General features: G+C 40.4%; 1 protein-coding gene across 1 annotated transcript in view; it reads right to left on the minus strand.

Annotated features, from left to right (window-relative positions):
- GLDC (glycine decarboxylase) overlaps positions 1-10,393 on the minus strand; it is a 46,901-nt gene extending 36,508 nt beyond the window's left edge. The window contains exons 1-3 of the mRNA XM_075527196.1: positions 10,163-10,393; positions 9,972-10,050; positions 2,236-2,371 (exon numbers count right to left, since the gene is read on the minus strand). Of these exons, the coding sequence (XP_075383311.1) occupies positions 2,236-2,371; positions 9,972-10,050; positions 10,163-10,381 (434 nt within the window). The 5' untranslated portion in view covers positions 10,382-10,393. The remainder of the gene's footprint in view (positions 1-2,235; positions 2,372-9,971; positions 10,051-10,162) is intronic.
- Between the last annotated feature and the right edge of the window lie 5,536 nt (positions 10,394-15,929).

The following is a 15,929-nucleotide window of genomic DNA, read 5'->3' on the forward strand; positions in this document are numbered from 1 at the left end:
TTAAAGATTGCGGGTGTCTTTGGTACAGGTACTTTATTCTTACATATTTAATGTCTGGGGGCAAAGCAATCAAGTGAGCTGTATTTTGGAGACCTCTGCATCATGCTCCATTGTATGGTATTGGTGTGACTTTAAAGGCCTCCTTGATTTTCAAGGCCTGACAGGTATTTTTATCCATTGAAGCCCCAAAAATAAATACTATACTGTTTTGACATATATGTTAATAAGAAGTCTATATGTAAGCTGATTTCTGAAACCAAATATTCTTCACATCTTCAGTTATTAATTTATGTTCATGGCAGGGCACAGAATTAATTTGGTATGCTACTAGGGAAAGAGCTCAGCACATTGGGTGTGAAAAATTCAATGAATATGTTAATATAGGGTACAGCAGAATAAGGACTATGCACCCATACCAGCAGACAGACGACAAGTATTCATACATTTGAGGGGTCTGTGCTGAAAGTCACATAGTTGGTGGTATGCCCCAAAATAAATCCTTCTGCCTGCATTTTGGAGTTGAGATGTTCTAAGGATAAAGTAAGTTACACATTGGTCTGCTACTTATTTGTCTGGAAAAAACAGGCTAATATTTTTGCTAATATCAACTAAGTAGTGTATGGAAAATATTTCTAAGACTTCCACCCCATGTTAGCATGGAATTGTTAGTTGCAGATTGCTAGGAACAAGGAAGTGTTAGCAGCCAGTAACCAACACCAAAAGGAAATCAAGAATCAAAAATAAGGGATACTTATCCTCTACCTTCTGTGACTAAGTCAAATCCCTCACGTAGGAGACTGGAATTTTAGCTGCAGCATTTCAGATCCACAACAGAAATTTCTCTGCTTGTTCTCTAACTTTCAATCGAAGTGTTCTCTGGATAAAAAGTTATCTGAGAAAATCTACCTCAAGGATTTTGAAATAGCTTCTTTCATAAATACAGAAGTAGTTAAAATGGGATTCAGACTTAAAAGAAAAGGATGCCTATGCTTTTCTAAAGCTACCAGTACAAGAAATTCTTCATTGCCGACTTCCCAGGCACTGGGGACTCTTTGGTTGGTTGGTTGGGGGGTTTTTTATATATATAACACTTTTAAATACTGCTTTGATTAAAATAAAAATTACTCAGTAATAAAGATGACTGTTATTATTGTAATACAGTACAAAAAAAAGGATGTTACTGACTAGAGATAAGGGAACTTCTAAATGAAAGGAGACAATGCAGGGTATCAGTGGCATCAGTCTGTTGGAAAGTGAAACTACACATTAAATTCAGTTTTTCTGTGGTATCATTTCTGAGTTACAGTTCTTTAGAGAAATGTCAATGCTAAATAAGTATTTATAATCAAGCCTTAATGCCTTTGTCAGGAAAAGTCCACCAAGAGACAAAACCCCATTATTATTTAGATTAATGCTGTTCATAAGATATAAATCAGTGCATTAAAGTATTTTGCTTTTTACATTTAAGTAAAAAAAAAAACAACCAAACCCATAACATTCAAAGTCAAGTCTGTCAGACAGGCTATTCTTCTGCTTGTCCCAAAAAACTGAAACGTCAGCTAGGAGATGAGAACAAAGTACAATATTCTCAGCCTCTTCATAAATGAATTATCAAGTATTGCTGTCTACCTATTTTCAGGCACCAGTGAATTATTTATTCACACAAGAACATACTTTATGGATACACATTCAAACTCTTGAAGGCCTCTGGTTACAAAAAAAATCAAGAAAAAAATACCAAGAGAAAAGCCTTTAAAATTTTCAAGGTTTCTTACTTCCTCATAAGAAAACCATAATCAGAGTATTGCACAGTATTTAACTACCTCCACCCAAAATTGCATACACCAGTGGAGGAGGGAGCTGGTTTAAATTTAGACAGAAGTTAGGAAAGAATTACTTCAGTTTAGGAGTTAAGTTTGTATACTTCCTTAAAGCAAACAAATATTCAAAATATTCTTGTTTTAGTTCGTAATAAATAGGAGTTGTGAAAAGAAATCACAAAAATCAATGAAATATTTTACAGAAAAAGCATCTTCTAAAATCAAAAGTATTCTTTTTCCTCTCTAGCTTCAGCATGAACAACACAGTTCCTACACTTACACATTAGTATCAAATATATGAAAGCCTTAGTCAAAAAAAATAGGTTTGGGGTATATTGGTCTATACTCATTCATAAGACGAACTTCAAATGTGTATTTATACATATGCATTTAAAAAGAAAATGTGGTACATTACCATCCTGCATTCTCCAACAAATTCCGTGCAATGGGCTGAGGCACTGAGCAGTTGTAATAACCCATACCTATATAAGACCTCCATATCTTGTTCTTGCTTGCAATATTGTATAGAGTTTCAAGGATTTCATTTTCACCTAATTGAAAAGAAATTATGTCAGAAAACTACAGTTATATATAATGCTAACAGTTTTTAACTGAAATGCCTTGTACCCCTGTGTAAAAAAAATATGCAACATTGGTGATGCAAGTATAAACAGTAGCAGAATAAAGTGCAAACCAAGAACAGTAAAGTTAAAATAATAAGCTGGTAAAATATTCTGCGAAAGTTTAAATTCTGCCAAAATTCTGGAAAATGCAACAACCGAACAACAGGGTTTCAACCACTGTGGAAACAATAGTGACAGAAACAGCTGTAGGCAACCGGCTTATGGAGCCCTGTTTGTGCTAATGCAATGTACATTCTGGGTCTCCTGCACATGCATTAAAATATATCTCAGAAGGCACCTTTTATTAGCTAAACCTTGCAGAATCAGCACTGGGTGAAGCCATAGACATCCACAACTACGATTTAGTGTTTCTAACAGAGGCATATTTGCACAAACTGGGCTCACACCAAGCACCCAGGAGTAATTTCTTGGTATTAAAGAACTTTAATTTCTGGCATATTCCCTAAATAGCTGATAAAATGGAACAGTTCTTTTAATTCAATTTTAGTATGCTTCACCAGTTTATTAAAAAAAAAGTGTGAATACAGTATTTCTAGCTTAAGAAATTCCATTTAAGATTAACTTTTAAATGGTCTGCCCATCTATTTTGGAGAAACTACAACAGAATGCTTTTGAAATGTTCAGACAGAAAGCCTTTTCAGTCCCTCCCTCCCTCCCCCAACTATAGTTTAGTCTTTGGTCTTGCTTCCACACACTTCTCAGTGTCCTGAAGGCTGTGCAAAAATCACATTCAGTCAACCTGTTCCTAGCAGTCAATGAATAATGCTACCCAATGTCTGCCAAAGGGAAAGATTTACAAAATATTTTAGTACCTGAGGATGCAAAAAGATGGTCAGTAGGCTAAGATTGAGTGGAGAGATAGGCCTGCCCAACCTAACAGACGTGGGTGGAATTGGACACCAACCCTCCTAGGTGAGGAAAGTAGATCTCCCCCCCCCCCCCCCAATGTGACCTCAGAAACTGCTGTACTGCTTAGGGCAGTTGCACCAAGTTCTGTTCATTCTGCACTGCAACTTGAAAAGCAGACTTTGTAATGTAAGGCTACAAATCACCAAAGCAGAATAGCTTTGGCCCTGGATGTCTCAAAACCTATTTTGTCTCCGTAAATTACTTCAGCAAGAGATCAAGTCAAAACAGTTAATGCTCTGAACTCTGGTGGCAAATTATTCTCTAGGTTTTGAATTAATTTCTTCTGCAGCTATAAACAAGGACACTGTAACTTAAGCTCTGATTTCAAAACCTCATCTCTCCGCTTCCTTTTACTCAAAGTGCTACTATTGCATAATATTTTAAAAAAATCTCCTGGTTTTCAATTAATTTCTTCCAGTCACATTATACCTTCCACAAAGTTATTTTTTTACTGCTCTTCCGTTCTCACTTCAAAGTTCATTTCTTCTCTGCCTTTTACTCAGTATTACTATTAGATCGAATGTGTAAAGATTAATTTCTTGTTTTCAGTAAACTACAATTTTTTCTGGAGACTCAAGAGTCATGTGTTTATTATACTTGAACTCAGCAATGTCCAGGGCAAAGTTTCTAAAGCATAGTGAGCAGCTCCACTCCCCAGTACTCCTCCCACACAGTTTATTCCAAACAGATGCACTTGTTTGCTTATTTGAAGTGAGAGTTTCAACACCATAGAGATCTTCCTCTACCACTTGCAAACCAAAAGTCTGATGAAACACAGTTTGGGTGCAGTTTGAAAGGGAGGGTTGCGTTCTTGCAGAACTCAAACATCAATGATTTTTTGAAAATGGTAATGAATTGGCTTGTTTAATTCCAAATGCAGCTGAAGGCAGAGGGCTATCATTTAACTTGCTCACTAGCCCAATGTCACACACAAAAATGCATTAAGAGTGCGATTTCTGCAGTAAACACATACCACAAATACTGTACTATGTGCCAGATAGCATTTGTTTGCCCAAAATGGACTACGATTAAGAAATAGTTGGAAACTGGCCATCACACTCAGCTGTTTGTTTCCAGTTTTCCAAGACAACATGGTTGAAATGCCTTTATCTTGAATTCATTTTATTGGGTGTACACTATAAATTCTTTAAGAACCTTGTTCAGCAAAAAATAAAATTGCCAGTTAAGTCACTGCAGTTGATCTTTATTCCCCTCATCAACTCATTAGATAACATGATCCAAGACAGTACCCAGAATAAAGTTCATTGATCTTGCAGTACTGCCATCTTAGAACTGTGGAGAAAATTCACTGAGGCTCCCAGTAGCAGTTCCGTGAGGACACTTCATGACTGCTACACCAACAGGTAGCAAAGGCAAAATATATAAAAAAATAGTCAGAGGGAGTGAATTATCAGATTATAAAATGATAATACTGTTATTTCTGCTAGTGTTTTTGTGGTTAGCACAGTAGATTTGCGTTGGACTTGTGAGACACCTGCAAAATAATATGGAACCTGAGAGACAGAGAGAGAAATCAAGACAGAAGGAGCAGTTTGAGTTATACAACTTAAAACTTACAACACAAAAGGGAAGAGACTATTTATTTGTCTGATATAATTTTGTTCACATTATGTCAAGTCTTAAAAAAAAAAATCTAGCTTCTGAGATCAAGGAAGCAAGATCTTCAGAACAGTTGATATAAGAAAAAGGGGATTAATTTACTTCTCTTGCTTTAGCAATTAATTCGATCTCTGTTAAAAAAAAAATCATCAGATTATATTGAAGCAAAACAGTTCCAAAGCACTGTGAGACACATAATAATGCTGCAGGACAGCAAAAAAAAAAGGTGCCTGTTCCAGGTGCTGAGTCTGACCAGCCGCTTCCCAAGAGATGGGGAGAAAGCCAACACCATCTGTTGCCTGCCTCCTCCTCCTCCTCCTCCTCCTTTCACTCTGGCCACCTGCACTCCCCCAGCCTGCCTGGGCAGCAGAGGCAACCTGAGGATGCTGGGACCAGCGGAAAGCGCAGAGGGGCTGAGAGCCAGCAACATGCCTCCTTTTCTCCGTCCTAGTCCTACCCCCAAGGCCTGCTGCCTTCAGAGGGAGGAGCAGCAGCCCAAAAGTGCCCTGAGGAGCAAAGTGCCACCGGTGGTAACGCGGATTCCCGCACCACTGGTGGCAACACTCTGGAGGATGACAATTACCCAGGCTATAGGCGTCCAAAGCATACACTGTGGACTCCAGCAGCAGGGAATCTGAAATTACTAAATCAGCGCTAAAAATCTGACCGATATTAGGAGCCGATTATAAACTCATCCAGAATTAATTTTTAAGCGGCATTTTAAATACAAAATTGTAGTTAAAGTAGATTTAACTGCATGAAGAGCAGTTAAATTTGAAGATACAAATAGCCTTTCTTACAACACAACTGCTTCTGAGCAATATCGCTTCTAAAAACGTTTAGACTGGAGACCCAATTAGTTTCTTACGCAGATTTTATAAAGTAATGTTTAGAAATGCTAAAATTTGACAATGTAACTGGGAATACTTCGGGGAAAAAAATAATCATGGCAGAGTTTGTAGATGCATTTTTTTAATTCAAATCCTGAACAAAAAGGCAGAAATATATAACATATGTCCAAAGCCTACCCATTAAATAAAGATGAACATACAATAGCAGCATTGCAGGGATAACTATGACTGATACAGACAGTAGGTTTGCAGGGATAAAAGAAAAAGGATTACTCTTATATAAAAGATGATCTGTTCTTTCACTTCAAATGGGTCAATCACTACATACGTGCTAAAGCACCTTCAGTACCTAAAGAAAAGCTGATGATTGTGAAAGTTTACTTACTGTGACAGTGGGAAAAAAAGCTCTGTAATACCAGCTGATCACAATTAAGTATCAAACAGATGTCTAGCCTTGTTGTAAATATTGACTGAACAGAAGTTACATGCCAAAATAACATTTTGCCTTAACTGTATCTGCAGAAAAAGCTGACTGTAAAAAAGCCCCCCCCCTTCCAGAACTGGTTGAGGTACAGGACCACAACGTACTGTTACGGAAAATCAGACATTTTGCTGTTTTCACCCCTACTGGCATATTCAGGTGGTTTTACAACACTGTCACACTGTCAGTGGACTCATGGCAGCAGGCACTTTTAAAATGGCTTTTTTTTTTGGTCAGCAAAGGGACACAGGTACTTCTGTCATATTACATACCAAAGGAAGCAACTCACTTCAGAAGCCTCTTAGCACAAGCTACGTTCCTTCTCTCCTCCATCACTGACCACGTCTGTACAAGAGATCTACCAATATAGGAACACTAATAAATATTGAAAAAGCATTTCTAGCGTAGATGCACTTGTACCAGCAAAGCTTGGCATTTACCAGAACGGCTTTTTCATTCATAACATAAGTAAAACAAATGTCCAGTTTAGGCTAGAGGCTTTCTCTCTCAATATATTATGTCCTTCAGGGAAGTAATGAAGCTTGATTCTTCCATTGAAGAGTAGGGCTGTAGTAAAACGTCTAGGAAAGACAACACAAGTACAAAAAGATTGTGCTTCTACTGTAATCAGAGCTTTTATTTATGAGCAGTGGAATATGCGATACCACTTAAAACAGCTCTTTAATATAAGCTGCATCCACAGGAGGATTTTTTTTTTTTACTGCTATTGTCTACACACAACCAGTTGATTTTCTGTCTTTTAGACAACTTGTTACATTACCAAGGGAAGGGTCTGTAATGCAAAACAATCTTTCCTACTGCCATAACTAATCAAATTTGAAGATATGCATATACATCAAATGTACACACCTGAGACGAGGCCCAAAGCTATAAAAGTTTACAAAACCCACAAATATAATTGCAGAGACCTGTGATACTCACCCAGACGTTCTATTTACGGTGTGTGCATGGTTTTCTTGGACTGCATATCTAGTACTAGCTGTAAGCATTGACTCCAATGAGACTTCAGTGCAAGCTCAACTGCGTTTCCTAATACAAAAGAGTAGCTCGAGCACAGCTGATTTGTTCAGCTGCACTCTAACCTGTGGAGTCACTATGATTATGTTTTTTAATTGACATTATACAGAAAGGTGGAAGTGTATATCTAAACCACTAGCAATTGCCGTATTAGAAATTTTATAAATGCTGAAGTTGAACAACACGTTTTGAATTGCCTTGCCCTGTTCTCTCATTGCAAGTATGAATTTGCAGGATGGTGGGAGAAAAATTGTCTTCATACAAATAAAGAGGATATGGTTAAAATTAAATACAGTTCTTATGACACTTTCCCAATTTTGCTATTTCCCTTTAATACAAGGGATATGACAGAGAAATAATATACCATACTCACATAAGAAATCCCACACTGGTGATTGGAAAGACAGTGTTCTCACTAATGGCACATTAAAGAGGAAGGAAGTTTTACTCAGACTACAGTGTCCTACGTGCCAGATGTTTAATGTGAAGTTGCACAACTTTAAGATGAGGCTTTTAATTTCTCTTTTACAAGCTGCGGAGTTTTCTGGTACCAATGCAGTGGAAAACTAGTGATAAAAACTACACATTAAATTACAAAAGACAGTTAGTTCGTCACACTGGCTGCAGCAGAAAAAGCAGCAGTGTGCAGAAAAAAAGTTTTCTGTACCTCGTGCAAGCATCTCTTTTGAAAACTCACTGTTGCATGCCATGGAATGTGAGACTGCATCACACTCACATTTTTTCAAAGTTTACTCTAAGGGAACAAGAGCAGCATAGCAAGTGGAGCAAAAAGCCGGTGAACTAAATACACTGTTAGCTAATGAGGTCTGTCTCACTGTTGCACAGTGAGAACTTGCATACAACAGAACATCAACTACTGCACAGCAATGTAGGACACATCCACTTCAAAACTGCTACGCAAGTCAGCATGAGAACACATAAAACTGCATCAGGATTTTGACTTAGGTTGACATCACTGGTTTCGTTTTCAATAATGTACAATTATTTTAATGCTCAACGGTACTGTGTCGCTTTTAAGTGTGTTTTAGTAATGTAAAACTTCATAAGAGTATCATGTACTAAATAAAAAAAACAAAAAACAGGAGAAAGGTTTTTAAGAGGTAGTTATTAGTGACAATCTACATTTAACCCCTCTTACAGACCTAAAAATATAATAATCTAAAAAGTTCCTTTCTCTGAGGGTAAGTGAAAATCACTCATCAGTCAGGGAGTACCTTGATTAAAATACATTAATCGTAGGAAAATATGCCAAGCAACACTTTCAGAAGTTATTCAGACAGAAGAAGGTGACTAAATTCCACTTCTCTACCTCCCCACCCCCCCCCATTTTAATAGGATGGGAAGTTACCAAAAAATAAAATACCACTGTATTAATAGAACATTTTAGAAGTAGAAACTTTCAGTCAATGCTGTATCCCTCCTGGCTAGAATCTGTCTTTTCAGGCTCTAGTGTTCCTGGCTGTTTATTGTGGCGCTGCCTCTCGCGTGTGATGTCATCTCGGAGTAACCAGATTGAACTGGCCGGGAACCTCACCAGAGCTGCAGGCCTGAAGTTTACACTCAAACTACAGTGCATGGATAAGCTATGAAAAAAAGCCAGCGAGAGGGACCAAGTTTTCTACAAATCAGGCAAAGGATCTTGACACAAATACAAAGTTAATACTGATGTAATCGACTCCACTATCTGAATGGCCAATGAGCTTTGTTAGTTTCAGTGGAATTGTTTAGCTAAGTGCATTTTTAAGTGTTTCTTTCACTCACAGGATTTCCAGATGATGTTCAGAGATACCCATCAAGATTGCAGTGACGCAGACAGAAATTTTGTGCTCTGATTACTAACTTTTAAAAGCGTTAGTACCTAAAAAGTCATCAAATCACATCAATGTTTGTACAGCAATTTGCTGAATTACTGTAGTGCCACAACTGCTGGCTCAGATGTTTTGTATTCCTGCAGTTTACCCGTCTCCCTCGATCAGATAGATTCAAAATGCTAGCCATTAGTCTACTGTGTATACATTACACGGAGGCACAGGTTTTGCATGTTATTAGAATACGCAGGTTATTATCGGGGGCGGGAACAACAAAGAAATCCTGCAGAAACACAAGAGCCAACAAAAGACCGCGGGCCATTTGAAGCTGCAGCCCACGCTAAGGGGACGATTTCTAGCCACACTTTTCCCTCCGTATCAGACTCTTGGGACAACGGGAAGGCACTGTAGCGCAAAACCGGGTTTTCAGGCAACGGCGGTCTGCCGCACACGGTTTCCTACCCACTTCCAACACGAGAGCAAGAAATGCAGCAGCCGAACTACCCTACCGAGTTATCTGTGAAGATTAAGGTGTCGGCGATGGTACCGCTGCGCTTATTTGAGTCTTATCCTGCACTTCACTTCAGCGGGGAAGACCTGCTCGTTACACGTTTCAGCGGGGACACCCGCGGGGGGGGTGGGGGGGTGGGGGCAGCACCCCAAGTCCTCCCCCGCGGGCGTCGGCGGCCGGAAGGAGCCGCGGGAAGGGCAGGGAGGGCTGCGCCGGGGAGGGCAGCGGGGGGCGGTCCGGGAGCACCCCGGGCCGCGCGGTCACTTACAGACGTGGTCATCCATCCTCAGCGGCCTCCCGAGACGGATGCTGGCCGGGATGGTTTTGTCCATCAGCTCCTCGACGCTCTGCAAAGAGGCGGCGGCACGCCGTTGTAAGCTACCCCCGGGCCGGCACGGCCCGCAGCGGGAGGGGGCCAGCCGCGCCGCCCCCGCCGCCCCGCACGGCGCGGGCACCCACCTGCACCCCGACGGTTCGCAGCATCTCCCGCTTCTCCCGCTCCCGCGGCCCGATGTGCCGGCGGGAGAAGTCATCGTGCCGCGGCAGCAGCTGCTCGATGCACCGCGCCGCCTCGCCGCCGCCCCAGCGCCGCTGACTCCCGGCCGCCGCCACCGGCCGCAGGTGCCGCGGCGCCCCGCGGGCCGCCAGCCGCCCCCACCAGCGCCCGCAGCTCTGCATGGCCCCGCCGCTCCCGCCGCCGCCGGGCAGCCACACTTTGTGTGCGGGGGGGGCGGCGCGGCCCCCCACCGCCGCCGCCAATGGGGCCCGGGGGCGGCGCCGCGCTCGCCCCGCCTCGCCGCCACCTGCCCGCCCGCCCCCCGCCGCCCCGCTGGGCCCTGACCCCGCTGTGCCGGGCCCGGGCGCCGAGCATCCCTGCGGCCGGGCGCCCCGGGCGCCGGGCGGGAGAGGTCGGGGCGCGGCGGTGCCCCCGGCGCGGCTGGGCAGAGCCTGGTGGCGATCTTCCCGGGCAACGGGATCTTCCTCCGCAGAAGCCTTGCTGGGATGGAAGAAAGCAAGGCTTTCTGCCTTTCTGCAGCGGAGCGCGGACTTGCTGTCAAGTTGCTAGCTTTTGGAGGGATAACACATGCCACTTTCTGTGGCTGTTAGCGGGGCGCGGGGGGGCGACTTTCTTACTGCTTTAACTTCTGGTGATGGTAGTCTTGGGGAGCGGAGAGGTTAACTGGAACCCACTTTTTCCTCTGTTTCGGCTCTGCATCTCAGGATAATACGGCATAGCTATTGTATCGCTGTTAATATAAACAGAGATACAGAATGGTATCTGTTTATATTAACAGAACGAAGTGTAGGAACATTGAGGACATGTATTTGCATCAACATTTACGTAGCGTAACAATGAAAGATAAAAATATATTCCCAATATATACGTTGAGTTCATCTTAACTGTATCACAGATTTACTGCCTCTCTTCTGAATTTAATAGCTAATCACTACTTCTGAACCTAAAAATAAATTTACTTTGCACCAAAGATCACTGACTCATGCAAGCCCTCTATTTCTGTAGTAAACATGGAATTACTCCTCTGATATAATCTGAGTTATCTAAACTACTCCATTATGCTGGAATAGGCTCTCGTAAATTACACCAGTGTGTATTTGGAGTAATGACTTAAGTCCCTGGTTTCAGAATGAGAGAGCCCCAAATCACACACTGAGCCGAGATGAAGCTCACTTCAAACACCAAAGGTGTTTGTTGCAAGGGCTTGTGATATAAATCCAATACTGACTTTAACAGATTGCTCTTCAGAGATAATTATATTGTGCTTTTCTTCTCTATAATTTGCTTCTTTATAAATATGATAGTAACATGAAGGAAATTAAAACTTTGCTATGACTTTTATCTTGAGATAATGTAACAAGAGTGAATAGAGATATTAGAAAAATACATTAAAACCATATAGTAACAAATTAATTCCCGTTATGAATTTGTACCTAAATCAACTTCTTTTTAAAGCACTTCCAAAGCTTTTCAAAACAATTTGCAGATTTTGTCCAAATATTCCTGCAGAATTTGTCCAAATAACAAGTGTTCCTTAAAAATCTATTCCTCTTCTCTGGCAGGTAATGTCAGGATGCTATTTCACACAAAATAAGCCATTACAGTCAGCTCACCTGAAATGGTAACTTTGATAGAATTGTTTCTTCAACATGGGGCCAGAGTTTTACTGTTGCCTGTAGTGCTATAGGAAGTGAGGTCTGGAGGGAAGACAGAGGCAACCCAGCCATCCCCAAACATGTATTTTCTATACACAGTCCTGGCTCTTCCAGAACTAAATCCAGTTTTAGTTCAATTTGAAAACTGTGCTTGGGAGGAGGAAGACTGGAGAGATGTGCCAGTGAACAAGGCAGTAGTGTCAAGGCATGCCCACTTCCTCTGGAAAGCACCACATCTGGAATGGATTTGTTAAGCCACTCTATGGCTCAAGCTTTCTCCTTCAGAAACTCAGCACAGCCTTTGTCTTAGCATGGGCCATATGCAATCACTGTGGCAGGGATATGAGCCCAGTTTATGTGCTTGATCAGTTAACCAACTCTCTAGCTGCCTCCCAAAACCTGTATTATGGCCTTAACAGCAAAATAGGAATCTCGAACAAATGAGGTGATAGAAAATGAAGCTTTGATGTCAAATGTGAATAACGCTTTGATGTCAAATCAACAAAACCTAGCTAATCTTGTAGCTTCACATAAATCTATCACTTCAAAGTACATAGCCAACAAAACTAGCTGTTTTCTGCATGTACATCAGCAGAAGGAAGGAGGTCTCCTGGAAGAGAGTGTAGTCTAACTGTGTAGTCTAACAGGGGCCGGTGGAAGGCCAGGGCTTATGTAAAGTTGGTAAGGGGGATTCAGGCTGGAAAGCAGAACGTCTAAACAAGAATTACTGTCCTTGGGAGTAGAGCACATCCTGGAGAAATATGTAAGCTAATTAAGACGTTTTGGGAACCATCTGAAACAACTAGTAGAAGTGTGGTAAGAAGCACCCTCACGCAAACTATCCTCATTATAATACTAAAAGTCACACCCCTCGAGCTGGAGACCCCGGCCCAAGCAGAGACCCCTCACCTTTGAGCATGTGCAGAATATTAAAGTAGCATTGTAGCTTTAAGTTGAAATAAGAGAAATGTAGACCAATAGAAAACTGCTTTGTGTAATCACTTATGCATATGCATATGCATAACTGGACTGTATAAATACTGTACCTGTATGACCAAACTTTGTGCTAGCTTTGTGGCGCTACCACCTCACACCCATCTCTGCGCAGACATGAAATAAAATACCTCTGCCCTGTGTGTATATTGGCACCTGGCACACCGGGTAAACGACCTCACGCTTGTGGGATAACAAGAGGACAGGATTGCAAACCAGTGCCTTGCTATTAAAGCTATTTGCACAAAGCTCAGAGGTGCATATGTCTTGGCCTAATGAGCTGACATCACGCAAGTTGCTATGTAGCTGCTAGGGATGTCAGTTTTGTTAGATAAACCACAAAAATCTTAAGAGGAATGCCCTATATAATTTAAATTAAAGTGACACAGTATATGTACTGTTATTAACACTGATATTTTTTTAGCTTTACTTGAATGCTACAATAAGAAGGACAAAAATCCTGCAATCTGTCTTGACTCCAGTCGTGATTTAGTTAAAAACTCTATTGCAGTTCTAATACTACAAGGTTTATGGGTGGTGTTGGAACTACCATTCTTTGCTCCTTTTAAGTCATGAACTATCACAATAAGAAAATTGTGCTGTGCTTTTTCAAGACTCACTTCAGTTCCCTCCTATCACCCAAAGCCGAAAGTCTATTCTAGCTGATACGCTTCTACACCACTGTACCACAGAACATAAAGACTGGGTTATGCATTATGTATAATGCATTATGTATAACAATAGCCTATTTCTGACACTGATCAATTACAGCTACCTAAGGAGGAATACAGGACTGGGACAAAAAGATGTACTGATACCACTCTGCAGTATTTCTACAGTCAGTGGGCATCCTGGCATTTCTGCATTTAGGAGTTCTCAATGTGCTTTTTTCCCCAAATTTGTTCAGCTGCTAACTGAACCCATGTAAACTACTAGTGGGATAAATATAACAGCTTACTATTCAAGAGCAGTCACTTTATAATTCTTTCTTTCTCAATCTACTATTCCTTAAAGTCATGAAAAGCACTCATAATGTTAAGGACATTGCAACAAGTAAAACAAAACAAATCTTGTGGTTATCAGTACAGACTAATTCCAACATACGCTGACTTCTGTCCTCATGCAAGATTTTTTCTGTGGAAATCCCTCAAAAGAAAGAAAGGTTTCAGCAGTTTAAGTTACGCCCTCTGCTGCCTTTTCTAAGAAAATTGCTAGCCATCATCAGCGTTTTCTAGCAGATCAGGTGAGGAAAGCCTACCAAATGGTCTCTTAACAGCCAGGCTTATTTTAAGTGTCAGTCCAGATAGAGGACAGCCTCATTAACACTTTACCTTTCTCATCATGAAGTAATCTTAAAATGCAAGGGCACAAGTGGTACTGAGTTCTCTTTCAGTTTATCTGTATCTGATTCAATACTGAATATCATCTGAATTTCTATCAATAATGGTTTGGGGGTGTGTGTGTATATATATATATATATATGTATGTATATAAAATATATAAAAAATTTCCCACTACCAATCCTTAAATATGTAAATGAAAAGAGATTGCAAACATATTTTTATGCATATTTTATACATATGCTTATTACCAAATAAAATATTTTAGTCCTTAGAGAATAAAAGGTAAAATATGCAGTTGTTCCTGCTTTTGGGTTTGTACTGTAGACATTTCTACCTTTTAATTTGAGACATCTTTATGGCAGTTTTTTCTCTTAATGAAATTTTAATCTGTAACGTGATTCTTTGCTTAAAATAATATTTGAAAAGCACTATGGCTGTCATTACATGAAGAACAATACAGATGTTTACCTAACATATCAAGCCAGGAATTACTTAATTTTATTCCCAAATTTACTATTTAAGTGAAGTAGCAATACATCATACTTCTTTCACAAGCAATTACCAATCGCTACTAGTGGGGAGAAAATTACTTCTCACCAGTGCATCTGCATATGCCAGTATTTACAGAGTGAGGGCTGAATTGCCACCTATTTGTTTTTTTGATCCCTCTACATCAGTAAAATTTAAGAGCTCCATGAATTGCATACAATATGTACCCAGGAAACAGTTTTCATGTCCCTAAACTTAATAGATTAGTTTCATGACATGTTCTTTCGATACACAAGCATCAGAATACGCAGTAGGATAGGCAATGTCGTGTTGAGGGCGGATAGCCAGTCAACTACATATTCCCAAATCCATAATAGCCCTCAGGAGCTTAATGCAGCCACTATTGCGAAAGGGCCAGGGGCCATTTTTGCAGGCTTTACCCACTACTATTTTTTTATTGACCGCTGCTGGATCGTAAAATAAAATATACATGAGTACATAAGATAACACAGTTGAGGTGGTGGATTCCTCATGAATCATAATGGCTTGGGTTTAGGGCTGCCATCTCCACGAAAGACTAGGTAACATTATCACACCAGCTAATACAGTATCGTGTTGCTTCTTTAGGAGCCATAGTCAAGCTTCTCAGTGAGAAGTTTGCTATGTAAACATCTTAATGTTAGATTAATATATATTCAAGCCTTTAAGCATATCTTCTTTAACTGACAGTCCCTTATTTAACTGACAGTCCCTGAGTCATACAATCTTTTATTTGTTCTGAACTCAGAAGTATCCCTGCACCTTGATTAGAACTGACACTTCACGTAATTTCAAATCTTGTTTGTTTTCAGTTATTTCATAAACTGGAACTACAGTGAAACTGAACTGTGCTTCCTCCCAAGGAAGTGTTTTTACTCACATACACATCCATACCTTCAGCATCTTCAGGGTGCAGCTTTCATTTTACTTGCGGTGTTGGAAATAATACAATCCTTAAACAAATCTGCTATGTTCCACACTTGCTAAGTGCATAGAGCAGACCTAGAATGTTCTACAACTCCATATCATAAATCTCAAAGTATATTTCATATCTTAAAGTAATAATAATTAAATATTGGTACAACCAATTGTGTGGAATCATATGCATTTTTCCTCTTCAAAATGAATGTAGCAAGCAAAACTATTTAGGGTTCATATATATTTCTTGGATATACATATACAGATGCAGG

Source organism: Mycteria americana, chromosome Z, assembly GCF_035582795.1.
Source record: "Mycteria americana isolate JAX WOST 10 ecotype Jacksonville Zoo and Gardens chromosome Z, USCA_MyAme_1.0, whole genome shotgun sequence".
Taxonomy (NCBI): Eukaryota; Metazoa; Chordata; class Aves; order Ciconiiformes; family Ciconiidae; genus Mycteria; species Mycteria americana.